At 39.3% G+C, this 27,817-nt stretch overlaps 1 protein-coding gene and 1 long non-coding RNA gene across 15 annotated transcripts in view; one reads left to right on the top strand and one right to left on the bottom strand.

Moving 5' to 3' along the window:
• Nucleotides 1-614: 614 nt before the first annotated feature.
• On the top strand, nt 615-26,588 carry LOC114902517. Of its 4 annotated transcripts, none has more exons than XR_003795527.1 (6): nt 615-931; nt 4,790-4,922; nt 5,705-5,818; nt 7,435-7,536; nt 9,175-9,273; nt 11,600-12,921. It is a non-coding gene; the product is annotated as an uncharacterized LOC114902517 (long non-coding RNA). The 4 variants fall into 4 exon arrangements; XR_003795528.1 differs by lacking the exon at nt 615-931 and adding an exon at nt 26,393-26,588 and having other exon boundaries at nt 4,676-4,922; nt 11,600-11,721; XR_003795529.1 differs by lacking the exon at nt 4,790-4,922 and having other exon boundaries at nt 823-931.
• RAP1GDS1 (Rap1 GTPase-GDP dissociation stimulator 1) overlaps nt 3,416-27,817 on the bottom strand; it is a 164,110-nt gene continuing 139,708 nt past the window's right edge. For 6 of the 11 annotated variants that reach the window (XM_029234784.1, XM_029234782.1, XM_029234778.1 and 3 more), the window contains 4 exons: nt 26,119-26,245; nt 22,411-22,539; nt 11,678-13,117; nt 11,026-11,305 (listed from right to left, as the gene is read on the bottom strand). In XM_029234784.1, the coding sequence (XP_029090617.1) occupies nt 12,990-13,117; nt 22,411-22,539; nt 26,119-26,245 (384 nt within the window). In that variant the 3' untranslated portion in view covers nt 11,026-11,305; nt 11,678-12,989. Of the gene's footprint in view, nt 3,857-4,253; nt 4,336-11,025; nt 11,306-11,677; nt 13,118-22,410; nt 22,540-26,118; nt 26,246-27,817 lie in introns of those variants that run through there. The other 5 variants (XM_029234785.1, XM_029234783.1, XM_029234780.1 and 2 more) reach the window with 4 other exon arrangements.

Below are 27,817 nucleotides of genomic sequence, written 5' to 3'. Positions count from 1 at the left end.
ACTACTGAAGCCCGCATGCCTAGAACCCATGCAACGCAACAAGAGAAGCCACTGCAATGAGAAGCCCGCGCACCACAACGAAGAGTAGCCCCCACTCGCCGCAACTAGAGAAAGCCCGCGCACAGCAACGAAGACCCAATGCAGCCAAAAATAAATAATTTTTTTTTTAAAAAGGGTGTATGTGCTGGAGTAGGTGGCTACCCTTCATGTCCTGCAGGGCAAAGGGAGACCAAGCTTTCCAAGACAAGCGGAAGTCATGAGTCAGCCATGACTGTAAGGCTGTCAGACTCACTTGGACACATGGAAAGCTTACGAGGAAGGCACTGTGCCCCTCAGGAATGCAGCAACTCCCTTTGCCTTCTCTAGATGCTCAGGGCCCCAGACTATCAGCAAGAGGCTCCTGACGCCTGGGCCTTCCATCAGGGTGATGGAGGACAGGCTGCTGTGGTGGACGGTTGTTTCCGGGCTGTGCCCAGTAAGACTAAGCAAGCGTGAGGGTATCCAGGTGATTTCTCCAGAGGATGTGTCAGGCAGCATAGATCCCAGGTAGTTCAGGGTACCATTCTGGGAGATATCTACCATAGACCACATCTGGAGTTGAACAGCTCAGGAAGTTGGCTTGCTCTAAGTGCAGCAGTTTACTTGGCAAGTGATAATGGGTCCCTGGGTCAGAAACGAGGGGCCTCAAAAAGGATGGAAGTAGAATAGTAATCCTGGGTTACTGATGCGGTAAATGGCCATCTGCTTGCCCAAATAGGATGATGACCCTTTTGTTGGCTAGGTCAGCCTCTCTCTGAGGACTTTAAGGAAAGTTTGCTTGCCCTTCATTCTAATAGAACAATGCTTTTCCATTCTGGCTGCAGATCGGAAATCACTTTTGGAACTTTAAGAAATTCAGATGCCCAGGCTCCAGCTCCAAAGATTTGATTCTGTAAGTTTTGGGTAAATCACCCCTTTTTCTTTTCTTAGAGGGGTCTGTTGGTGTCTCTTGGGGACTCCGATGTGACACAATGCCATGTGAATTAGGAAGCGCTGAAGGGAGCGCTGTGGGCTGAGGGGCTCCATCTGTGTGTGGAGCAGCACCTGCAGTGAAGGCTCAGCTGGAATGAGGAAGTGCCCCCTGGACATCTCCTCAAGATCCCTAAGCACCTCAGCCCAGCTCACGTTCCTTTACAGGAGGCTGCTCCTCCTTTGTTCCTGCTCTCAGTTCACGTCCCCACTGCCCTGTCTCCCAGTGCAGACATTTGGGAATCATCTTTTTTGTGTGTGTGTGGTACGAGGGCCTTTCACTGTTGTGGCCTCTCCCGTTGCGGAGCACAGGCTCCGGACGCGCAGGCTCAGCGGCCATGGCTCATCTTCCCGGACCGGGGCACGAACCCATGTCCCCTGCATCGGCAGGCGGACTCCCAACCACTGCGCCACCAGGGAGGCCCTGGGAATCATCTTTGATTCCAATCTCCACCACACACACATATCTTAGGCCTTCGCCGTCTCTCTAGTCCTAGTTCAAGTACCAAGAACTGTGAAGGCTCAGAGGCTTTACCCTTCTCGCAGGCTAACTGCTTAGCTTGCCTCGGTTTCACCAACGCTCACAGGAGGCGTGAGACTTCTGGGTCAGAGACAAAGGACGGCCTTGCAGATGGTGTGAGCTTCATGTTTGTGATAGTTCCTGAGCCCCTAGTCCCTCAGAGGACAGTGACCCAGGTGGCTACTGCACACACAGTGTCTGTGCTGCAAGGTGCACTGAGCTCAGGAATCCCCAAACTTTTTTTTTTTTTTTTTCTGTGCCTCCCGGCTTGCAGGATCTTAGTTCCCTGACCAGGGATCGAACCCAGTCCCCAGCAGTGAAAGCCTGGAGTCCTAACCACTGGACCACCAGGGAATTCCCAGGTATCCCCCAACTTTCTAAGGAGTCTGCAAACAATCCCGACCAAACTTTGCCCCGAGGGAGGTGTTATCTTTATTATCTCACACAGTACAAAAATATGCCCCTGCCCTCAGAAGGAGACCCTATCTCTATCTTACAAGGCTGTTACATAAACATCCTCGAAGAGATAGTTTGAGATGAAAGCTCTTCACAGAAGTATAGAAACATGAGACACCCATGGAGAATTGTCTCCCAACACTAGGAACTCATCACAATTACCTATGAATCTCTGCTATTAGTCTCTCTTCCACTAGCAATAGTTCTGGTTCTAGATCAAAACATAAAGCAAATATGCCGATCGTCTGTTTAAACTTTGGTTTTCCACTACATAATAACAAGTTAAAATGTCTAAGGCCCCATCCCATCTGGTCTGCTCTGCTCTATTTTTCCTTCCTTATCTCTTACTTCTACTCTGCTTTCACAAGTAGCTTCTGCTCCAGGATGCTCGGAGCTGAGTCGTCTCTCTACAGAACCCCTATGACTCTGTTTATACGTCAGTTAATATCCTTACTTGTTTGCTTTACTATGGTAGTCAGATAAATATGTTTCTCATCTTCTCCCCCAGTGGAACCTATCTATCTCCTTGTTCTATCCATAGTCCAACATGGTGCCTGATGTACCCAGTATGTGCTCAGTAGATCTTTGTGTAGTGAGGAAGGCTGCTAGGTCAGCAAGTCAGGCTGTTTGGGGTTTTTCTGAACTTTGATTAAAGCTGGTAGCCCCAGTTGTTTCAGTCCTCTGGGCTTTGTTTTCCTGAGTTCTGTGGCCATAACCTATAAGCATAAAAAGTTGTTCTAGGGAGGTCTCGATGCTTTAGTGACTAGCCATGTGAATCAAGATTTCATTCCGATCCCAATAACAGAATACCTTGCTCTAGGGGTTTAAACAGGTAGGTGTGTGTCTCCTGCATTATCTAAGGTTCCTCAGGGCTGATCCTTTGGTTCATTGTGGGATCCAGGTTCCTTCCACCTTTCTGCTCCACTGTGCTTAATGTGGAGGCTTTCATTCTCATGTTCATACTTCCTGGCTGCAAGAGGGCTCCTGCACTTCTGGGGCCCATGTCAACACCTGAGGTAGGGAAAAGGAAGAAAATGAAAAGGTGAAGGGCCAAAGGCCTTCTAGCAGGTCTCTGCCTTTTTGTTTACTAAGGGATGCCCTTCCCATGAACTTCTAGAGTGGTAACACCAACTTGGAAAGCCAGGGAATTGGAGTATTTTAAGCTTGGTACATTGTCCTCCTGAACAAAATTGGGGTTCTGTAAATAGGGCAGAAGGGGTAGCTGGATATTGGGTAAATAACTTGCAATATCTGTCCCAAAGACAGATGTCCCTTCTCTTTTTTGTCTTTGTATTGTTCTTTTAAAAAATTTTTATTTCATTGAAGTAGATTGATTTACAATGTTGTGTTACTTTCAGGTGTACAGCAAAATGATTCAGTTATACATATACGTAATACTTTGCATCTGCTAATCTGTAGTTTCTTTATTTATTGGTCCTACCAACGTGAGCTTTTGCCCAGGCCCACTGTTCCTGTGTCCGATGACTTTGTGGACATTCATGTCCTGAGTCCTGAATGATTTTTCCTTCCTCTTTCCCTTTCATGCTCTGCCTTGTCTTCTCAGAAACTGAAGGCATTTTTGTTTGTGTCTCTTATCGATATTATATTCCTCTTCAACCATGGCAGGGAGGTGGGGAGTTCCGGCATTTTTTGGTCCTGGGTTAGTCACCTCTAGAGAAAACAAGGTTTGACAACCATTCCTGTGCTATAGCCACACTTTAGCTCCTGGTCTGTGCATTCCCTGGTGGTCTGAGGCGTGGAGACTTACCTGGGCCTCCGCACGCTGGGGGATATGAGGAACATACTCTCCTTTGGTGCGTTATGTCAGTGAAACATTTAGGAGCAGGCTGTTTCTCTTCAGGGGTGTTTCGGCTGAGAGTGGATTGAAACTTTTAATTGTACGAGCCTTTTTAAATGAGGAGACTCATATCTGAAGGGGTGGCTACAAAGAGGAAATTGTGGTTGATCAGGTTACCCCGGGAGTTTGGCAGGCATTAGAATTCTCTGCTTCGCAAAGAGCAGAGTGTAATCGCTTGGGTTAGCAGGGTTGCGTATTCCATAAGAGCTCCTGAATCATGGGATAAAGGGGGTGGGGAGGATATTTTTGGCCTCAGGAGAAGGGCTGCATTCCTGATCCAGCCAAGAAAGGATGTCCTAAATTCCTACAGTCCCCTCAGGGTGCTGCCAGCCGTGTGAGGGGACAGGAAGGTCAGCCCCAGCCCACTTCTATCAGCAGGATGGCGTGGGTATGGGCGTGGGTACGGCTTACAGCTGTTTGGGTTTCCAACATTCCTGACACTTGACAGTGAGACTGCAGCTGTCACTGGCCTTCAGAACGTCGAGTCTTTTCTCTGAGGGGATAAAAACAATCCAAGTTTGCACAGGTCATAAAAATGCCCTGGGGTCAAGTATTTGGACCTCTGTTTGACAAGGCCCTTCCCATGGCACTGCTTCTGTCCCCCTAAAAATCCCCACCCCTTCTGCTCTGGGAGCAGACAGACTACACGTGAGGTCTCCACAGGGTCAAGCCACGCAGGCTTCCGGGGGCTCTGGAGTTGAGGGGAACAGGGCGGGGTGGGCCAGGTGGGGCCTCTAACAGGCTGGAGACGCGTGCCCTGCCCAAAGGCACAGGGTCACAGCCACACACCGCCCTCCTGGGATGCAGAATGCCTGGTTGCCAGCTCTCCCCCTTTTAAAAGAAAAGTCAAATAACTAGATTTTTATGCAAAATCATCCAAAATTTCAGTGTTTACAGCTGTTTGTTTTCTTCTTTCTTTTTCAAAATACCATGTGGAACAAACACAGACGTATGAAGGCCCCCAGTCTGCCATGGTCTCTAGAGGAAGAAATGGGTTAGCCAGGTCACAGATGCCTCAGGAGTGTTAAATGAGAACTCTTGTGGAAGAAGGGGCCCTGCACCCCTCTCTCCTCTCTCCATGTGAGTGGTGCCTGGAGTGTGTTTATCACTTGGAATCAATCAGAATGGCAGTTCACAGGCTTGGCAACAGGTGCAGAAGTGTTGGGAGAGGTGGATGACAGTGCTAAGAGGCAATTAGACTCCAATTAGCTAAACACCAGCTCCAGTGGGTACTTGGAGGTGTGCTCTGTGCCACCTCTTTTTAGAGGCCCTCTCTGATACATCTGGTAAGCGGCGCTGGTGAAGGGTGCGTGGGTGTGGCTGATCTAAGGCCCGGATGCCAGGAGGGAGGTGCGGCCACCCCACCCTTGTGACGCCACTACCCCATGTGGTGGGTCCCCTTAGGAGACTAGCTTTGCAGGAGCAAAGAACTTTGCAGGAGCAGAGTGTCCAGGAGGTGACACGTACAAGTGGATCAGGAAGGGTACAAAGAGGCCAAATTGAGAAATTGATAAGGGCTCTTGAAGAAGAAAGGAATGGAGTTTTTAATTTAGGACTAGGGGCAGAAAGCAGAGGGGACTTACAGGTCAGATGTTTTTAGTTGAGCATCTACAAATGCTCACGACTTAGCATTTGAGGTTTGTCTTTCAAAACCTGGAATATGTCTTTAATGTCCAGATGTGGGAAAACGGCTAAGTAAATTATGGTGCATCCATATAATTGGAGAATATGCAGCCATTAAAAATGAGGTTATGAAACAGTTCTTAGTAATGTGGAAAAACGCTTATTGTGTAAATGGAAAAAAAAGGAGGTAGCTACATGTGGCATAACACTTCAACTATGTAAACTATGCACACACACAGGGCAACTGCTGTGGAGAGCACGCCAGAACATCCTTCCGAAACTGCATCAGATGAAGCCTGCATTTTACAGAGTAAGGGACCACCAAACCAGGTTCTAAACGTCCAGATGTACAGGTAATCTCGCTTTCCATCTCTTGCTTTTCTTTGGTCAGTGCAGGGGAAGGCCCTGCGGCTCACAGTGACCCTGATGAGGGGAACAAGAGGGCAAGGGGTAGGAGAGGGGGAAGCAGAGGATTTAACAGATTGTGTAGACTATGCTATTATGAAGCTCAATGGTCACTTTGCTGTGTCACTTCCCCTAACTTCTACTGGGCACCAGGGGGTGCGGGGTGTGGGTGAAAAGAGTGGAATATGAGTCATTAATAACTCCTTCCATACTTACCTGCACGAAAAGGGAAGTCATTATAGGAGAGGCATGGTGGAGAGTGGGATACATTCTAGAACCATAAAAAAACGGAGGGTGAGGGTGAAGGAACTGTGTACGGATAGTTGGCACCAGTTGAAGTTAGGGACTATTTTGGGTTCCTGCAGAGGTGAGTCTAAAATCAAAGCCGCTCTGGTTAGTATTTCCTCCCCGTGGTTCACTCTGATCAGGGCAGCACTGTATCTTTTACTATTGGGTTGCAATCTTAAGAGTATGATTCAACCTTTACCTCCTTCATAAGTTCTAGGTAATCGTAGGTATTCATCTGATGTGCTTATGTTAGACACGGGGAAGAACGGGGCGCCGAGAAGCAGAGCAGACACCCCTGAAGAGCGCTCAAGGTCAAAGGCAGCTGACCTTCTCTGGTCCTGGTGGTGGGGTGATGGTGACCACACGAGAGCACTGTGAGATGTCCTCGAAGGAGCAGGGGTTTTTCATCTGAGGGCACGGACACCCTAAGGGCAGGGGTGTAGCCAGCTTCCCAGCAGGCTTAGCTCTGTTCTTTGTATGACAGTTCATTAAAAATGAACCAAAGAAACCACAAAAACACCATTTGGCTAGAAGGGAGGCCTATTTTAAAGTAGATATGGTTATAAAATTCAAAGTGAGAATTCATATAGGAATTTATTTTTGACAGTAATCTGAGGGTATAGTGTGAGTTTCTTTCCTTCAGGATTCCTGGGAATCAATAAATGACAAAATAACTGCTGCAACAGTAAGTGGTATCTGTCAAGTATACTTGAAAATCAGATTTTTTAAAAACTTAAGTACAGTTGATGTACAATATAATGTTTCAAGGGTACAACATAGTGATTTGACATTTTAAATACATTATGAAATAATCACCGTGTCTAGTAACAAGTTATTACAATATTATTGACCATATTCCCTATGCTGTGTATCACATCCCCGTGACTTTATAACTAGAAATCTGTACCTCTTAATCCCCTTCATCTATTTCATCCGGCTATACACCCCTCTCCCCTCTGGCAACCACCAGTTTGTTCTCTGTATCTGTGAGTCTGCTTCTGTTTTGTTTTTGTTGTTTTTAGATTCCAAGTATAAGTGAATCATATGGTGTTTGTCTTTCTGTCTTACTTCACTCAGCATAATATCCTCTAGATCCAGCCACGGTGTTGCACATGCTAAGAGTTCACTCTTTTTTTTTATGACTGAGTAATATTTCATTGTAAATACAGTTAACCCTTAAACAACACAGGTTTCAACTGCACGGGTCCACTTATACGTGGATTTTTTTCAATAAAAACTACAGTACTACACAATCTGTGGTTGGTTGATTTCACAGATGCAGGACCATGGATACAGAAGGCCAACTATGGTACTTGAGCATCCATGGAGTTTTGGTATCTGAGGCAGGTCCTGGAACCAGTCCCCAGTGGATATCAAGGTACGACTGCATATACCACTGTATATTCTTTATACACTCATCTACTGATGGACACTTAGGTTGCTTCCATATCTTGAACATAGGGGTGCATATATCTTTTCAAACTAGTGTTTTTGTGTCCTTTGGGTAAATACAGAGAAAGGGAGTTGCTGGATTGTATTGTAGTTCTATTTTTAATTTTTCAAGGAACACTAAATCCAACCATAGATCTTCTAAAAATATGTATAAAGTTTATATACTGGAAATCTGGGTTAAAGCTTTAAAATTTTTTATCTTGAGATAACAGAAATCTAATAAAGATGTTTTGAATCATTTACTTAAAAAAAATCCCAAACTTGAAACTAAGAGGCTTCAAAGTATGACAGGATTAGGCTTTAAACTTCCTTGATGAAGATTAAAAAACCTAGCCAATTTTCGTAAAACCTAATCCTGAAACAAAATTCTCTCTATATGTGACCAACACCAACTAAACACTATAAAGTTCCACACACCACTGAATGTGGTTTTACCTTTGTATGGTTAAGCAGGTTAATATAAGATTGCACACATGCCTACCAGCAAAACCACAGATCTCTGAGTCATGGATAAATTCTAAGAATGTACTCCGAGGTTGGGGGTGAATATGAAAATGAAGTTTTTTTTTTTTTTAGACTGTGGATGGTATTTGAATCAAGTCACTTCTCCCCTGAGCCCCTGTGTCCATGACTTAACCATCCTACGTGCTCCATTTTTACTCCTTAAAAGCTGCGTTCATAATGCTGGGGATCAGAGAAACCATTAAAACCACTTGGGAGAAGACATCACCCTGATCCTCCAGTTTGCTTAGGAAGTGGGAGGCTCTACATTTCTCTTTGGACAAATGTGACATCAGGCAGTAGAAAAGCCAGGGACTGAGGAAACGAATGTCAGGAGAACCCAGGCATCGGTTCCTACCTGGCTTCAGTTTGGTCTAATTATAATTGGTTCCAGTGTATAAATGAACGGTTGCCATATTAAATGTCTATCTAGTGTTATAAATAGCAGACAGATGCATGTTGTCCATTTCTGAAATGATGACAGATTACAATCTCTGTGGCCATGGCTAAAAAGCCCAGTTTGGTAAAAGGGTTTGTTTGTTTTTCTGGGAAGAAACAAAGTAAGGATAAGGAAATAATGAACTTCAAAAAGTCAGCTGAGAAGGAAAGAATAAATAAATTGAACTTAGGAGCATAAGTTCCATGCAAAGCTCACTTTTTCCTTCAAATACTGTAGCTTACCATTCACGGCATACAAGGAACTAATAACTTACCCCTGGAAACCTCCAACAAGGGACTCTGCCTGTCTAGTCAAGAAGCATAATGATAAATGGGTGGATTCTATTACAGGATTCAGAGCACAGTTACCATAAACCTTTATGCAAAACACACAGCATTTATATATAAGAAAAAGATGAAAGACAGATGAGAAGTATATATATTAAAAAGGTGTATTTTATACGTACTGATAAAAAGTTGGCAGCACTGAAAATGGGAAGGGGGGATTGTTTTGTTTCTATACTGAGGAAGAAACTCAGTACTACAGCTTTATCTATATTGACTTAGTAATAATACTAATAAAAGCTAATATCACTGAGCTAGTACTGTTATTCCCACTTTACAGATGAAGAGGTCTGAGACAGGAAGAGGAAGTACTACAGTGGGAGCTACACTGAAAGGCCTTCTCTGCCCACCTGGCCATCTTAGTTTCAGGGGGAAGGAGGTAAGAGGTTATACACTCTGTATGGAGGATAACTGGGTGCTCCTCAAACTATTAATAGACACTATTAATACATTATTAATACACTATTAATAGAGACAGAGTCTACTATCAAAAAAAATTCTCTGAAGTCAGACAAATATCTAAATCTCAATTTCTCTATCAATCTCTCTAGAACTAATTCTCCTATTTGGCTTTTGTTCTTTGAATTCCTTTAGCCAGGAATCCTGTAGGGGGAAGGCGGGGAATATAGTTTAGGCCGTAAGATGTCGCAGTTCCCTCCAGCTTTACCGTCAACCCCTGAAAGTTTGAATTGTCACAAAAAACCCTGGGAAGGAGGAATTATTAAACTCAATGAGAAAACAGGCCCAGAGAGTTTAAGTAATTGGCAATGGTCACATAGGTAGTAAGTAATAGAACCAGGATGTGACTACGGAAGAGGCAGTATCCAGAGACCTTACTCTTTCCACTTATCACACTTTTCAAATAGTTTCCACAACATTTTAGTAAGACAGACCTTTAAAACATATCTGTGACGCCACATGACATATAATGATGTATCTTTGTATGTAAACTAAGAGATCACATCTGTGAAAAAAAAAACCCTCAATTTTCCTGGTTACAGCCATGAAGATTCACCCCAGATATCATTAAGTGTTTTTTTGTTTTTTTTTTTTGCGGTACGCGGGCCTCTCGCTGTTGTGGCCTCTCCCGTTGCGGAGCACAGGCTCTGGACGCGCAGACTCAGCGGCCATGGCTCATGGGCCCAGCCGCTGCGCGGCATGTGGGATCGTCCCGGACCGGGGCACGAATCCGCGTCCTCTGCATTGGCAGGCAGACTCTCAACCACTGTGCCACTAGGGAAGCCCCTCATTAAGTGCTTTTTAATAGACACTTGTATGATTCAAATGTATGGCTTCCTAGAGTTAAGAAGTGTCTTTTAAGCTTACTGATTCTAATAACAGCTGGATACAAAGGATAATGCTTACCTGAGTAATAGACATCTTCACCCCTTATGTTCAACAGAATTAGATAATAAGCCTTCTAATGATACCAAGGAGTATTTCTTTTTGAAATCTTCACATGCAGGGGTTTCTCAGAACACTTCACCCTAATGCTTATATCTGAGAGCATTCTGTTCCACCCAAGAGGAAATTGTATTAGAACTGAAAAATTTTGTTCCACATCTCCACTGTTATCAGATAGTATGCTCAAAGCATGTTTTATCAAGGAAGACACAGGATTATGGGCCAGTATTTAATCAATTTTGCTTTGAGCACAGTGAAGTTCCACTCTGGGTGGGTGGTTAGCAAGATTCCAAGGAGCTAATGGGACTGGGAGGGAGGAAAGGAGGACATTCCAGTGCATTTCACTCAGACATCTCCTTCCCTCTAAGTTTTGGCCTTTTTGTTTTTCATCTATGCTCTAGTCCTGGCACAAAGTGGTAATGAAAGTTTTGTTTTGCGGCTCCTCCCATCTTTCCCTTAGAATGCACTCTTAGTGAGTAGCAAACTAACGTAAAGGTGGTCTCTAAAACTAAGACCAAGTAGTAGGAGAGGGATGGTATTGTCTGTGGACTCCCACCCACTGCCATGGCACAGCAGCACATCACCGAGTTTGGTGGAGCCCTGTTATCGTAAGGACACAGCCTCTGGTCTGGTCATGCCGGAGAACAGCTGGTGATTTGAATTGCATTTTGTTTCCCTGAAGATGAGAGTTCCTAGCATATCAGCAAATTGATTGCTGGCAGCTGTGGCCCAGACAGTATTTTTTTTTTTTTTTTTTTTTTTTCTCAAGTCCGTGCTTTTTGGACGCTTCTGTTCCGAGGTTTTCTATATAATGCTTTTCAATACAGACAGATCTTACTATCAAAAAAGGAAAATTCTCTGAAGTCAGACAAATACCTACATCTCAATTTCTCTATCAATCTATCTATCTAGAAATAGTTCAGGCACTCTGGAAGTTTCATGGAAGTAGGGATTCATTCAACAAATACTTACTGAGCACCAACAATGAGCAGGCGCTGTTCTAGGAGCTGGAAATAGAAGTAAAATATACAAATAAACCAAATGATGTCATTACAGTTTATATACTGTTTATTTAGTTATTAATATGGACAGCCTATTATGCAACATTACAGATGTCTTTCAAAATCTAAAATAAAATAGAGTCCACTATCCAGCCCAGGAGAAGACAATGAACCAGATCGTTCTTACAGTAAATGTAGCAAAAGCGCTCACAATAATCGTCCTTCGCTTGGACATCAGAGGGAACAGTCACTCAAAAAGTTCTTTACCTCCACTGGGGTTTTAACTTTCTCGAATTACAGCTATTTCAGAGTCAAAAGTCCAACTTCGATCACCCCATAGAGATGCGCAGCATCAGGAGAGCAAGGAGCCCACCTTACCTTTCAGCCAGTATTTGTCACACACGGGCATTCGGAGAAGGCAGGTATGTCACAGGATGTTCATGTGTTTCAAAGCTCTACGACCCGTCTGGTGTGGTGGTAGCAGTGAAGAGTGTACTACATTCTGCCAAGGGGGCTTCTGACCTCTTCAGTCTTGGCACTTGGCACTGTCACTTTCCGAAAGGCTTTAAGATCCACTGCAGTTCTCTGTGGAAAGTGGAGGTGGGAAACTCTAACAGCTACTGGGATGAGGCCATGTGCAGAATGAACTGGACTGGCTACTATGGCTTTTATGACCTTCCTTTCTTTAGTCTAGACAAACACTTCTTAATCTTTTTTCATATGCCCTGCTAGTTCTCATATAAAATTTAAAAGGGTTAAAAGACCAAGGAAACTTCTTGCTTCCAAGCTGAATGGTGAAAAACAAAGAGAAAAAAAAAATCCATTTTCTAAGGAGCTGTACTCAACTTTCTCAGTTGAAAACAAATGCCAAGTGACTTTTAAAGACATGTGTTGAAAAGACATTCTGAGGTGAAACTGTACATATATCAATCTAAAATACAGGCAAAAACCAAGATGTACTAGTGCACTATTCTTCAACCCCTTAGTTTCACGCTGAAAACTACAAATGTTTTCAGCATCAGGCTACTGATGACGGCCAGTTAAATATGACAGAAAACCTTAGAAAGTCTTGCCAAGTTTGTGGCAGTTTCAAGAGTCTACAAAGGAAGAAGAAGAAACCAGAGGGTAAAGAGCAAGAGCATTGGACTTTATTTAACTCTAGGTACCATGGGTTTGACATTAGTAGGTAAGACTAATGAATAAGCAGCCATACAGGTTTTTTGGTCACTGTGCTTTCCAAGCACCAAGAAATGGAGCTATTTTTACTATTCAATTCCATCTTTCATAAGCTAGTCAGATCCTGCTGCATTCTCATTTGTTTCTAATTAATTTACCAGTTATGTAGTCTACCAAGGACGAGGAGCAAGTCATTGTGTAGTACCAAGTTTACGTCATCATCATAGGACTACAACATGCACATTCCACTTAATGTAGCTCAAGCAACAGGAATACAAGGAAACAGTTATGGGGTGGAGACTTGTTTCTGACAAATTCATGTTCACACTAACTAACTAACTAACTAACTAACTATGGGTTTAGAAATCTTATTGGGAAGGTACCTACAGCAGTTCTTCAATTGGCATTGGAACATTACACGCATGCACAAGTGATATGGAAGAGAATGAAGCAGAAGAGGCAGCTGGATGGAGGACAAAGGGGAAATGAGGGGTGTATCAAGGAGGGGTAGTTCTCAGCTTTCCACAGCAAGTCTCTGCTCTGTGAGAGAAGCCTGTTGAGCAACACTTTTGTTCTCATGACTGCGAAGTTTGGATACAACATCTAGAAAGGCCAAATCCTGTACTTCTTTGTGTAGAGATTCTGGAAGACAAAAACAAGGCAACAGATATGCTTCTATTAGGTTGTTCTAATCTTTCTTACTATACACTCGACCTAAAACATATACCCAAAATGCTCATTTAAATGATACCGAGTTATAAAACTAGGAACAATTCTGGAAAAAGACACAGCAGTAGCCTAGAAATGTCTTTTTTAGGGATGTTAGGATAAAAAAATCAGAGACCCTTTATAAAAATAAATCAGATGTCAAGTTCTACAGTCAAAGGTTGATTAAAGTAATGAGTTATAATTAAAACACAGCTCATTGTATGATCTCAAGGTTCAGTTATACACTCCTAACTTAACCCTATCATCAGTTCAAATATGAAGTCCAATACTTACAGAAAAATCTTAGATCTGTTTCAAATTAATTTTGTGACAAATAAAAAGGTTATTACCTCACATCCTTTCAAAAAATTTCTGTGATAGGAAATCTAAAAAGGAGCCTACTGTATCTTCCTCTTTCTGGTTTTCTTGCTCTATTTAACTTCAGTTACAGTAAAATACAGGATTCCTCTTAAGTCTGGTAAGTTTAATATAATTAGCATCCCTCAAACTGATGTGTTTATTTTGATAAAACTGAGGTATAAAACCAGAACCAGCTGGAGTAGCAATACTCAGACAAAATAGACTTCAAAATAAAGACTGTTACAAGAGACAAAGAAGGACACTATGTAATTAATGATCAAGGGATCAATCCAAGAAGGAGATATAACAATTGTAAATATATATGCACCCAACACAGGAGCACCTTAAGGGCAAATACTAACAAACAGCCATAAAAGGAGAAACTGACAGTAACACAATAATAGTGGGGGACCTTAACACCCCACTTTCATCAATGGACAGAGCATCCAGACAGAAAAACCAATAAGGAAACACAGGCCTTAAGTGACACATCAGACCAGATGGACTTAATTGATATTTATAGAGCATTCCGTCCAAAAGCAGCAGAATACACAGTCTTCTCAAGTCCACATGGAACATTCTCCAGGACTGATCACATGTTGGGCCACAAAGTGAGCCTCAGTAAATTTAAGAAAATTGAAATCTTATCAAGCAAATTTTCTAACCAAAACGCTATGAGATTTGAAATTAACTACAAGGAAAACACTGTAAAAAACACAACATGTGGAGGCTAAACAATATGCCACTAAACAACCAATGAATCACTGAAGAAATCAAAAAGGAAATCATAAAATACCTAGAGGCAAATGACAACGAAAACACAACAGTCCAAAACCTATGGGACACAGCAAAAGCAGTCCTAAGAAGGAAGTTTACAACAATACAATCTTACCTCAGGAAATAAGAAAAATCTCAAACAAACAACCTAACCTTACACTTAAAGCAACTAGGGAAAGAAGAAGTAACAAAACCCAAAGTTAGTAGAAGGAAAGAAATCATAAAGATCAGAGCAGAAATAACTGTAATAGAGACAAAGAAAATGATAAAAAAAGATCAAGGAAACTAAAAGCTGGTTCTTTGAAAAGATAAACAAAATTGATAAACCTTTAGCCAGACTCATCAAGAAAAAACAGGGGAGTGGGCTGAAGTCAATAAAATTAGAAATGAAAAAGGAGAAGTTACAATGGACACCACAGAAAATCAAAGGATCATAAGAGACTACTACAAGCAACTACATGCCAATAAAATGGACAACCCGAAAGAAATGGACAAATTCTTAGAAAGGTGCAATCTCCCAAGACTGAACCAGGAAGAAACAGAAAATATGAACAGACCAATTACAAGTACTGAAATGGAAGCTATGATTAAAAAACTCCCAACAAACAAAAGTCCCGGACCAGATGGCTTCACAGGCAAATTCTATCAAACGTTTAGAGAAGATTTAATACCTATCCTTCTGAAACTATTCCAATAAAATCACAGAGGAAGGAACACTCCCAAACTCATTCTATGAGGCTACTATCACCCTGATACCAAAACCAAACAAAGGTACCACAAAAAAAGAAAGTTATAGGCCAATATCATTGATGAACGGAACTGCAAAAATCGTCAACAAAACACTAGCAAACCAAATGCAACAATACATTAAAAGGATCACACACCATGATCAAGTGGGATTTATCCCAGGGATGCAAGGATTCTTCAATATATGCAAATCAATCACTGTGATACACCACATCAAAAAGTAGAAGAATAAAAACCATATGATCATCTCAATAGATGCAGAAAAAAGCTTTTGACAAAATTCAACACCCTTTTATGATAAAAGCTCTCTACAAAGTGGGCATAATAAAGGCCATATATGACAAACCTACAGCTAACGATGGTGAAAAGCTGAAAGCACTTCCTCTAAGATCAGGAACAAGACAAGGAGCTCATCAGTGAATTCGGTAAAGCTGCAGGATACAAAATTAATACACAGAAATCTGGTGCATTTCTATACATTAACAACAAAAGATCAGAAAGAGAAATGAAAGAAACAGTCCCATTTACCATCTCATCAAAAAGAATAAAATACATAGGAATAAACTTACCTAAGAAGGCAAAAGACCTGTACTCTGAAAACTACAAGATGCTGATGAAATAAATCGAAGATGACACAAACAGATGGACAGATACACTGTACAATGTTCTTGGATTGGAATAATCAATATTGTCAAAATGATGATACTACCCAAGGCGGTCTACAAATTCAACACGATCCCTATCGAATTACCAATGGCATTTTTCACAGAACTAGAACAAAAAATCTAAAAATCTGTATGGAGACACAAAAAACCCCAAATACCCAAAGCAATCTTGAGAAGTAAAAACGGAGCTGGAGGAATCAGGCTCCCTGACGTCAGACTATACCACAAAGCTACAGTCATCAAAACAGTATGGTACTGGCACAAAAACAGAAATATAGATCAATGGAACAGGATAGAAAGCCGAGAAATAAACACACACATGTATGGTCAATTAATCTATGACAAAGGAGGCAACACTATACAATGGAGAAAAGACAGTCTCTTCAATAAATGGTGCTGAGAAAACTGGACAGCTACATGTAAAAAAATGAAATTAGAACATCCTTTAACACCATACACAAAAATAAATTCAAAATGGATTAAAGACCTAAATGTAAGACTGGATACTATAAAACTCTTAGAGGAAAACATAGGCAGAACACTCTATGACATAAATCACAGCAATATCTTTTTCAACCCATATCCTAGAGTAATGGAAATAAAAACAAAAATAAACAAATTGGACCTAATTAAACTCAAAAGCTTTTGCACAGCAAAGGAAACCATAAACAAAGTGAAAAGACAACCCACAGAATGGGAGAAAATACTTGCAAACGATGCGACTGACAAAGGATTAGTCTCCAAAATTTACGAAGAGCTCATGTAGCTCAATAACAAAAAAAAATAACAACCCAATCAAAAAATGGGCAGAAGACCTAAATAGACACTTCTCCAAAGAAGATATATAGATGACCAAGTGGCACATGAAAAGATGCTCAACATCGCTAACTATTAGAGAAATGCAAATCAAAACTGCAATGAGATTCTACCTCACACCAGTCAGAATGGCCATCATCAAAAAGTCTACAAACAATAAATGCTGGAGAGGGTGTGGAGACAAGGGAACCCTCCTACACTGTTGGTGGGAATGTAAATTTGTATAGCCAGTATGGAGAACAGTATGGAGGTTCCTTAAGAAACTAAACACAGACCTACCATATGATCCAGTAATCCCAGTCCTGGGCATATATCTGGAGAAAAACATAGTCCGAAAAGATACACGCACCCTGATGTTCACCACAGCACTGTTTACAATGGCCAAGACGTAGCACAACCTAAATGTCCACTGACAGATGAATGGATAAAGAAGATGTGGTACATATATATAGTGGAGTATTACTCAGCCATTAAGAAGAATGAAATAATGCCATTTGCAGCAATATGGATGGACTGAAGATTATACTAAGTGAAATAAGACAGAGAAAGACAAATATCATATGATATCGCTTATATGCAGAATCTAAAGGAAAAAAAAGATACAAATGAACTTATTTACAAAACAGAAACAGACTCACAGACTTAGAGAATGAACTTTTGGTTACCAGGGGTGGAGGCGGGGGTGGGACAGATTGGGAGTTTGGGATTGACATATACACACAACTATATATAAAATAGATAACCAACAAGGACCTAGTGTGCAGCACAGGGAACTCTGCTCAATACCCTGTAATAACCTAAATGGGAAAAAATTTTGAAAAAGAATAGATACATGTACATGTATAACTGAATCACACTGCTGTACACCTGAAACTAACACAACATTGTTAATCAACTATACTCCAATATAAAATTAAAATTTAAAAAAATAAAACATTCACTAATAGAATATAATGGTAAAACTAATAATAAAAATAATCAGTTTCATTACAATGTAATAAAATAAAAATAAACATAGTAGAAAGGCTAAAAAAATACAAAAAATGAAACCAGAACCAACGTTTTTAGCAGAAATAGAAAAATCCATTTTAAAATTCAGATGGAATCTCAAGGGACTCCAGATATCTAAAACAATCTTGAAAAAGAATAAAGTTGGAGGTCTTACACTTCCTAATTTCAAAACTTACTACAAAGCTACAATAATCAAAACAGTGTGGTGCTGATATAAAGACAGAGAGATTAACAGAATAGAACAGAAAGCCCAGAAATAAGCCCTCACATATATGGTCAAATAATTTTCAACATGGGTGTCAAGACCATTCAACTACAAAAGGACAGTCTTTTCAACAAATGGTGCTGGTAATATCCACAGGAGAAAAATGAGGTTGGTCCCTTACCTTACTTACATCACATACAAAAGTCAACTCAAAATAGATCAAAGACCTGAACATAAGAGCTAAAACTGTAAGATTCTGAAAGAAAACATAGGGGGAAGACTTCATGACACTGAGTTTAGTAATGATCTTTTGGATATGCATGAAAAGCACAGGCAACAAAAGGAGAGATAGATAAACTGGACTTTATCAAAATTAAAAACTGTGTATCAAAGGACACAACAGTGCAAAGGCAACTCTTGGAATAGGAGAAAACACGTGCAAATCATATATCCAATAAGCATTTAATACACAGAACATATAGAGAACTTTTCCAAAAACAACCCAAATAAAAAATGGGCAAAGCACTTGACTAAACATATCACCAAAGAAGATAAGATATACAAATGGCCAATAAGCAAATGAAAGGATCCCCAACATCACTAATCATCAGGGGAAAGCAAATCAAAACTACAATAAGATACCACCTGACAACCATTAGGATGGCTATTATCAAAACAAATAACAAATATTAGCAAGGATGTAGAAACTGGAACCCATGTGCACCTCTGGTGGAAATGTAAAATGGTGCAGACACTGTGGAAAACAGTACAGTGGTTCCTCAAAAAATTAAACATAGAATTACTGTATTATCTAGCAATTCCACTTCTGTGTATATAAGCAAAATAACTGAAAGCAGGATCTCAAACAGATATTTGTGCATTCATGGTCATAGTGGCATTATTCACAATAGCCAAAAGGTGAAAATAACCCAAATGTCCACTGATGGATGAATGGATAAACAAAATGTAATATATACAAACAACGGAACATTATTCAGCCTTAAGAAGCAATAGAATTCTGACACATGCTACAACATAGATGAGCCTTGAAGACATTATGCTAACGGAAATAAGCCAGACACAAAAGGAAAAATATTGTATGATTCCACTTACATGGGGTATCATGAGTAGTCAAATTCGTAAAGAGAGAAAATAAAATGGTGGTTGCCAAAAGCTGGGGAGATGGGTGATTAGGGAGTTACTGTTTAAAGAGTATGGAGTTTCAGTTTGGAAAGAAGAAAAAGGTCTGGAGATGAATGGTGGGGATGGTTGCACAGTGATATGAATGTACTTAATCCACTGAACTGTACACTTAAAAATGGTTCAAATGGCAAATTATATGTATATTTTACATTAAGAAAATGCCTGAACAATTATGAACATGCTTGAAACAAATGAGATCACAGCAAGGAAACAGAAGATATAAAGAAGAGAATAGAAATTTTAGAACTCAAAACTATAGTACCTGCAACAAAAAGCTTGATAAGCCTATCAAGACAGAAGAAAGAAGAGAAGACAGAGAAGACAGAAGAAATAATCAGTGAACTTAAAGCAATACAAAGCAATAAAGCAATACAAATTACCCCATCTGAACAACAGAGAGATAATAAACTGGAAAAAAAAATGAACAAAACCTCAGGGACCTGTGGGATATAACTAAAGAGCTCACATTTATGTCATTAGAGGCCTTGAAGGAGAAGAGAAGTAAGGTGGGACTGAAAAGGTACCTGAAGGAACGTGGTTAAAAACTTCCCAAATTTAGCAGAAGACATAGCGTACAGATTCAAGAAGCTGAGCAAGCCCTAAACAGGATAATCCTAAAGAAATCTATGCCAAGACACATCATATTCAAACTTTTGAAAACTAAGAGAAAAAAGTCTTGAGACAGAAATGACACCTTACCTACAAGGGGAAAAACAGCGAGATAGTGGATTTCTCATAAGAAACTATGGAGGCCAGAAGAAAGTGGCACAACATTTTTCATGTTCTGAAAGAAAAGAACTGTCAACCCAGAATTCTATACACAGAGAAAATATTTTTCAGAAATGAAAAAGAAATCAAGATATTCTCAACGAAAATGAATAAATAAGGAATCATAAAGGAAATGAGAATTTGTCACAAACAGACCTAACCTAAAAGAATGGCTAAAGGAAGTTCTCTAAACAGAAAGGGAAAAAAAGGAATTTTGGAACATCAGAAAGAACAGATATAGCAAATACATATAGATAAATACAACAGGCTTTCCTTTTATCAAGAGTTTTCTGGATTATGTTTGATGGTTGAAAACAAAAATTATAACACTAATGTGGTTCTAAATGTGTACAGAGGAAATATCACTAATTTGAAAAGACATATGCACCCCATGTTCATTGCAGCATTACTTAGAAAAGCCAAGATACAGCAGCAACTTACATGTCTATGGATACGTGAATGAGTAAAGAAATTATGGTGTGTGTATATAATGGAATATTATTCAGCCACAAAAAAGAATGAAATCTTGCCATTTGTGACAATACGGCTGGACCTTGAGGGCATTATTCTAAGTGAAGTGAGACAGAGAAAGACAAATACCATATGATCTCTCTTATTGTGGAATCTAAAAACCAAGTTCATAGATACAAAGAATAGATTGGTGGTTGCAGGGGACAGGGATTGGGGTTGGGAGAAATGGGTGAACTTTTAAAAATTAATTTAAATAAATGGAATAAATATTAAAAACTGCAATAATAATAAAAAACCCAAAGAAATAGTAAATGATTTTTGCTTACTGATTAAACAACACACAAACTTTTTGTTTTCCACTGCTCTCCAACTTGGGTATCATATTACAGTAAAAAAAAAAAAATCTTACCGGTTACCCAAATAATATTTCTATTTTTCTCTAACAGTGCATCACTAAAAATACTGGCCCTGGAAAAATTCAGAAAATAACCAAAGGAAATACTTCCTTAACTAAAGACTTAACACAAGAGTGTCTTGACCATTTATTTATTGGTCAAATTGAGAATGGATGCACTCTTTGTAAAGGAGAATTTTAACATTTGAGGGGTTGCTCAAGCAGGATTTGTGGAAAGGATCAACAATTACCTCAAAGAATGCAAGCAAAGCAGAGGTTACTGGGGCATTCGTCAGTACAGCAGCATAGGACAGAAAACACTACCGTGGGTAACGCAGACAGAGCCATACCGGCAACATCCAAAGAGATGGAGCCTCGAGCCCAGGGAGTCCATGCTTCCAGTTCCCTTAGCAAAGCTGATGCAACTGCAGAGACAGATGCATCAAACCACTTTGACCTGATGCCATTACACAGTCCATTCATTTAATTCTCCTTGTTCTGATCAAAGCTCGTCAAGCAACCCTTGATGCCTGTCTGCCCTGAAGGAGTCAATGAGCCAGACATGCGCACTTGGGGTGTTCTGAGATCAGTGGCAGGCATACTTCTCATTATATATAAGTAAACTAACATTCTGGTTTTGTACTTGGATAAGCTGAGCCTGCCCCAGGAGTCATATCCACCCTTGGTGTGTGCACAAAAAAGTCCACCTAGAAACGCAACTCTGCCCATCAAGGCTCACTACCAGAGGTGCTTTCCCGACACTCACCCCCTCTACTGCCCATCATTTGGGTTGTTACCATCACCTTGAAAGTGCCTGTCACTAACCAGACAGGACAATTTATGTTCACCACTCCTCACCCAGCACCACTGCAATGTCCCTGCTCACTTCCTTCACTGTCTTGGCTTCCTCGTCTAACCAATGGTAGTAATAATAATGATAACCAACTTTGTGGATGAAATTATGTAATCTTTAAGCATTAAAAAAAAAAGTGGGGGGATGACAGAGTGGGTTAAAAAACATGACCCAACAATATGCTGCCTACACTTCAAATACAAGATACCGCAGATTGAATCTGAAAGGGTAGAAAAATATCACGTGAATGTTATTCAAAAGAAGGTAGGAGTAGCTATATTAATATCAGATAAAGTAGACTTCAGAGCAAAGAAAACTACCAGAGACAGAAGGGAACATTACATAACGACAGAAAGGTAAATCCACCAGGAAGGGTGTATGCACCTGCCAACTGAGCTGCAAAATGTATGAAGCAAAACCTGATAGAACTGAAGGGAGATAACAGACAAATCAACAATAATAGCTGGAGACTTCAACACCCCTCTCTCAATAATTGACAGACCGAGTAGAAAATCAGCAAGAATACAGAAACACCATTACCAAACAAAAGGATCTAATTGACATTTATAGAACTCACCACTCGATAAGAGCAGGATACATGTTCTTTTCAAGTGGTCCATGAAATGTATAACAAGATAATGCCAATGATTTCTTGAACAAACTCCTTAGCTAATATCATGGTATACAAAATCAGGATTTGTTCTTTATACAGAATATTTTAGGGTTAATGAAACTTAAAGGTATTAATTTTTTAACACTGACTTTTGCCTATATTTGCTATATAACACTTGTCACTATTAAGAATCTTTTGGGAGTATTTGCAGTGTGAAAGTAATCCTGTATCTTCCATAAACTAATTTCTAATGCTTTTAAAACCCAAAGCCACCATTTACTATTATTTTATATTTAATGTCAACCATATGTTGATGAGTATCAAATGACAGAGGAAATACGTACCAGATCCCATGAGAGCACAGATCAGGACCATGGAATTATATTTGATTTCAGGAGCACTTCTCTCATCTGCTAGCAGTGTGTGTAAAATCTGTACAAGTTTAGCACTTTCTAGATCTTTCTCAGCAGTGCCTGGAACATGAAATGAAATATCAGTTATATTCACTGGGTATGAACCTGGTACAATCTGGCTAAATACTACTTCCCTTTCTAGAAACTGATAATGTGAAACCTTTCAAACGGGACTCATAAATAATAATGACATAGATATGCAATATTAAATTTAGACCTTGTTAAAAGGGTATTTAGATCTAAACTTCAGTAGATATTTCAGGAGTTTAGGCCTAAAATTCAATATTAAAACATTCCTTTAAATATGAGGCAATTAAAAACCTTTATTATGAAAACTGTTAAACATATACAAAAGCAGAAAAGATAGTATGATACACTATGTACTATCACCATCTTCAAAAATGATCATGGCCAACTGTGTATCCTCTATCTCTAGTCTTATCCACTTATTCTAACCCATCCCAAATTATTTTGGAGCAAATCCTATAAGCACATAATTTCCTCCACAGGTATTTCAGCATGTATCTTTAAGAGAATCGGACTCTGCAATTCCTATCAAAATCCCAAGAGGATTCTCCATAGGAAATAGATAAGCTTATACTAAAATTTATATGGAAAGCCACAGGCCCTAGAAGAGGTAAACAATCTTGATGAAGAAGAATAAAGTGGGAGGAATTCCTCTACCTCATATGAAGGTCACTGTATAGCTACAGTTATCAAGACAGTGTGGTGTTGGTGGAGAGACAGACACATAGGTCAGAGGAACTGAAAGAAGACCCTAGAAGTAGACCCACACACGTAAGCACAACTGATTTTTGATAAAGGTACAAAATCAATTTAGTTGAGGAAAGACAGCCTTTTCAATAAATGGTGCTGGAGCAATTACATCCATAGGCAAAAAAAAAAAAAAAAAAAAAAAGAAACCCTGACCTAAACCTCACATCTTATACAGATATTAATACAAAAAGGATCACAGAGTTAAATGTAAAACTACAGGACTTTCAGAATATAAATAATCCTCAAAACTCAATAGTTAAAAACAATTTAGAAAATGGGCAAAGATCTAAATAGGCATTTCACCAAGGAATAAATACAGATGGCAAATAAGCACATAAAGATGTTCATCATCAGTAGTTATTAGAAAAATGGAAATTAAGACTCCATGAGATATCACTATATATCAGATTGACTAAAATAAAAGAAAAAAACAGGGACAATACTAAACGTTGGTGAGGGTACAGAGCAAATTAGATCACTTATGCAGTGCTGGCGGGAATGTAAAATGGTATAGCCACTCTGAAAAACAGTCTGTCAGTTTCTCTAAATATCAATCATGAAGTTACCATACAACCCAGGAGTTATCTAGTAACTCGTAGGCATTTATCTAGAAAAATGAAAATTTATGTTTACATAAAATCCCATATATGAATGTTCATTGTAGCTTTATTTTTAAAAATCCCAAAGTGGAATCAGCCCAGATGTCCTTCAATACGTGAATGGTTTAACAAATTGTGGTACATACATATCACAAAATACTATTCAGGAATGAGAAGGAATGAACTATTGACACACAAATCAATGACTCTTTAGGAATTTATGCTGAGCAAAAGAAGCCGATTCCATAAGGTCACATACTATATGATTCCATTTATATGTTTTTGAAATGAAAAAAATTTTAGAAATGAAGGGCAGATTAGTGGTTTCCAGGGATTAGGAGCAGTGTAGGAGGTAGGTGAATGTGGTTATAAATGGAGAATTCTTGTGGTATTAGAACTGCTCAGATACACCTACACAGGTGATAAAATGAATATAACATACACACAAGTAAGTACAAGTAAAACTGGGCAAGTATGAATAAGATAGGTACATTGTATCAGTGACTGGGATGTTACACTAGTTTTGCAAAATGTTACCACTGGGCAAAACTGGGCAAAGTGTACAAGGGATCTTTCTGTGTTATTTCCTACGACTGCTTGTGAATGTACAATTATCAAAAAAAAAAAAAAAAAAGGATAAGGACTCTTAAAATGTTGCTTCAATACTATTATCGTACAAAAATTTTATAGTAATTCCTTAATAATATCTAAAAGCCTGTAAGGATACAAGTTTGGAAAAATATGGTTTTCAAAGTGTATTTTATATTAAAAAGGTAGTATGACCTCATTTTTAAATCTTAGGCTCAAGGAGCCTAGGAAACACTAGGTGACAACAACCAACAAGAAATATGATTATGTTTTGTCATTTTACATAGTTCTGTGGTAAGGTAAACAGACTCAGGCAAATGCTCAGCTATCAGGAAGCAGACAAAATTAAAGCCTATTTAGAAGGTACTAGTTATGAAGGGCACAAGACCAGATTCAGCCCAGGATAGGAAGTCAAGGATATTCCGAAATTGCTCTATCACTTCAAGCCATTTTTAAAAATCAAGCCATGAACCCCATTTGGTATTCAATGTCCTCACCAACTCTCACCTCTTCATCATAACTTCCCCTCTTAAAGGTGTCTGGACCTCTGGACAGACTCACATTAATCTACCCAAACCATGGAGGAAATCACAGCATCTTTAACCTAAGTTAGTGACCAAAGCCACATATATTTTCTGGATGTTTTCTTTCTTTAGAATTCAAGAAAATTTTACATCCTACTTATACCTGATTTTTAAAAAATTATAAATTGTTTTAATTGTCCCCTTAAGAGGACAAAAATTCAAATCTCTCATACCTGAAATCTGAGTAAATCTGACACTGAAGGAGATATACCATGTTTATCTTTTGGCTTCTCCTTCCTGGGATAAGGGTTGGTGGGTCCACTTGCCCCAGTGTGAGAATTATGGGCAAAAATCATCACTGGGAACTGAGGTGATCAGTTAACAGTATTTACCCGAATGGTTTTGAACCGAACAGGACATGCCTACCAAGTCTATAGTCCTCCCTTATGTAAGGCAACCTCAGGCCTTACCACAGGCCATGTGACTTTGATTGTCCCCAGCTGACTATGTATCAGAGTTTGGTTCCAGAGACAAAGTTGCTACCCATAAACTAGATGCTAGCTTCTCCTGAAGAATTCTGAGTAACAGGAATGCTACTGCTAGAGAGAAACTACCTAAATCATTTAGACTCTGCTTTGGGGGAATCCTGAATGTAAATACACAGAAGAGTGACATAAAAGGTGAGAATTTAGAATGAAGGCAATGCTGTAAAGCAACAGAAACCATGGTGATAGAGAGGAGGAGGTTAGTAAGAGAGAATCAGTAGTAGAGATGGAAGGGAAGGTCTGGATGTCTGGAAGAGTAGCAAACCCTGAACTTGTTGTATTTTAAGTATTGTTTCACTTCTCCATGAGGTCTGCTGAAAATGTTTTCTGTATTCCCTAAGTGCCTAAACTTTGAGGTATCATTTAAGAGTCAAACTAACCTTAAAGCATTACCCTAAAAATGTTACCAAAAGAACAACCAAAAAGGACAGCTATGGTGACAATCTATAGAATATGATTTTCCATATACTCAGATCCGGACGGGTACAGAACCACACTGGCAAAATGCTTCTAGTCAAGGTCCTGTCTGACTTCTATTCCACTCCTGTGCTTCCTTTCATCCAAGATAAAAATAGGAGAAAATAAGTTTGTCACTGGGGTACTTACCCAATTCTAAAGCTGCTATTAGTGCCAAAGCAACAAGGGCTTCATTCTGCATTATTACATGTTCACTAGTTGCCATGGTAACTAGATGCTTGATGCCACCACTTTGTACAATGGTTTTAATTACATCCTACAATAAATTAATATCACAGAATTATAAACTTTACTTTTAAACATAAAAAAACTGCGTTACCATCAGTCAATTTACTGTTGAGTGGTTTTCTGACAGTGTCCCTATGAATCATTACATTTAACCATAATTTCTTCTTCTTCACAGAAGAGAAGGAAAAAGCTTTTACCTTTAAATAAATTCATCAAAAGATGACAACTTAAATTACCTAAGCAAAAAAGACCACTGCAGTTCATATGAAGGAACAGAGAGTCCCAGAAGCTAACAAAGTCAAAGAAATAAAAGTGCCATTGCCCCAAATGAAGACTTACCACGAGATCAACAAAAGAGAATAAATCTTGGAATAATAATAATGTAAAAAGTTCTTCCTTTCAAATTTTTATTATAACACCAGGTAGTTTTTTCAGATGCATCAGGTGAAGCTTTTTACGTATGTATGTGTGCATGTATGCATGTATGTATGCAGCCTTTTAAAACCTTTGTTGGGTCTAACAAAACTAGATTACATACAAAAGGACTTGAGCAGAACTTAAATCAGAATTCTGTCTCCCTCATTTCTCATGGTGCCTACAGCTCTGTCCTCTCCAGCAGCAGAGGGGCAGTGGGCTCCAGACTCAATAAATCCCACTGACTTTGAGCAAACTACTGACTCTCTGCATGTCAGAGACTTCACCTATAACACTGAGACAATGTAAGTGTATATCTCATAGGTTTTTGTTATAATTACAAAGTTATTACATGAAGAGCACACATAAAAGTATACAGCAAAGGCTAGATAGAAAGAAATGGGTACATTTATTTCTAGTACTCATTTTTGTCTTCATCTCACTTAGGGTTTTGTTGGATTAAATATGATTTAGTAGAAAGCCTCAATTATAAAATATTTAAAAAGTAATTTTACTACTTTTCACTATTTTTAGTAATTTGAAGTAAGCACTGAATATTTTAAGCAGCCTGTCCAAGTTAGCTTCAATGGTACAAAACTGTAATTAGAAATATTTTCAAATTAATTTGCTAAAATATTGGAAAAAGGGTTTATGCTTCTACTTTATGTAAATTTTTAAGAAAACTATTTATAGACAGTATCTTTGCTTTGAGTCCAAACTTGTTTAGTGAGCAAACATTCTAAATCAATAGAGTCTAAGTTCTGAGCTTTTACAGCAGTTGTGTTCTAGCATTCAATGTCTTTTCGCATCAACTTTTTTAGAAAGTGAGAAACTATCTTTTAAAGCCTTTTCTAATGAAAAGAAAGCCTCCCAATATAGTCAGCCCTCCGTTCTGCATCCATGGATTCAACCAACCATGTATTGAAAATATTGGGGGAAAAAATTTTCATAAAGTTTCAAAAAGCAGAACTTGAATTTGCTGTGCGTTGGCAACTATTTAGTAGTTACACTGTATTTCCAACTATCTACTAGCATTTACCTCATAGTAGGTATTATAAGTTATTTAGAGATGACTTAAAGTCTAAGGGGGATGTGTGTAGGTTAGATGGAAACACTATGCCATTTTTATATAAGGGACTTGAGCATCCACAGATTATGGTATCTGAGAGGGTGCCCAATCCCCCTC

Source organism: Monodon monoceros, unplaced genomic scaffold (assembly GCF_005190385.1).
Source record: "Monodon monoceros isolate NGI ecotype Baffin Bay Population unplaced genomic scaffold, NGI_Narwhal_1 Super_Scaffold_20, whole genome shotgun sequence".
Classification (NCBI taxonomy): Eukaryota; Metazoa; Chordata; class Mammalia; order Artiodactyla; family Monodontidae; genus Monodon; species Monodon monoceros.
This window is presented reverse-complemented; position numbering and strand designations above follow the sequence as displayed.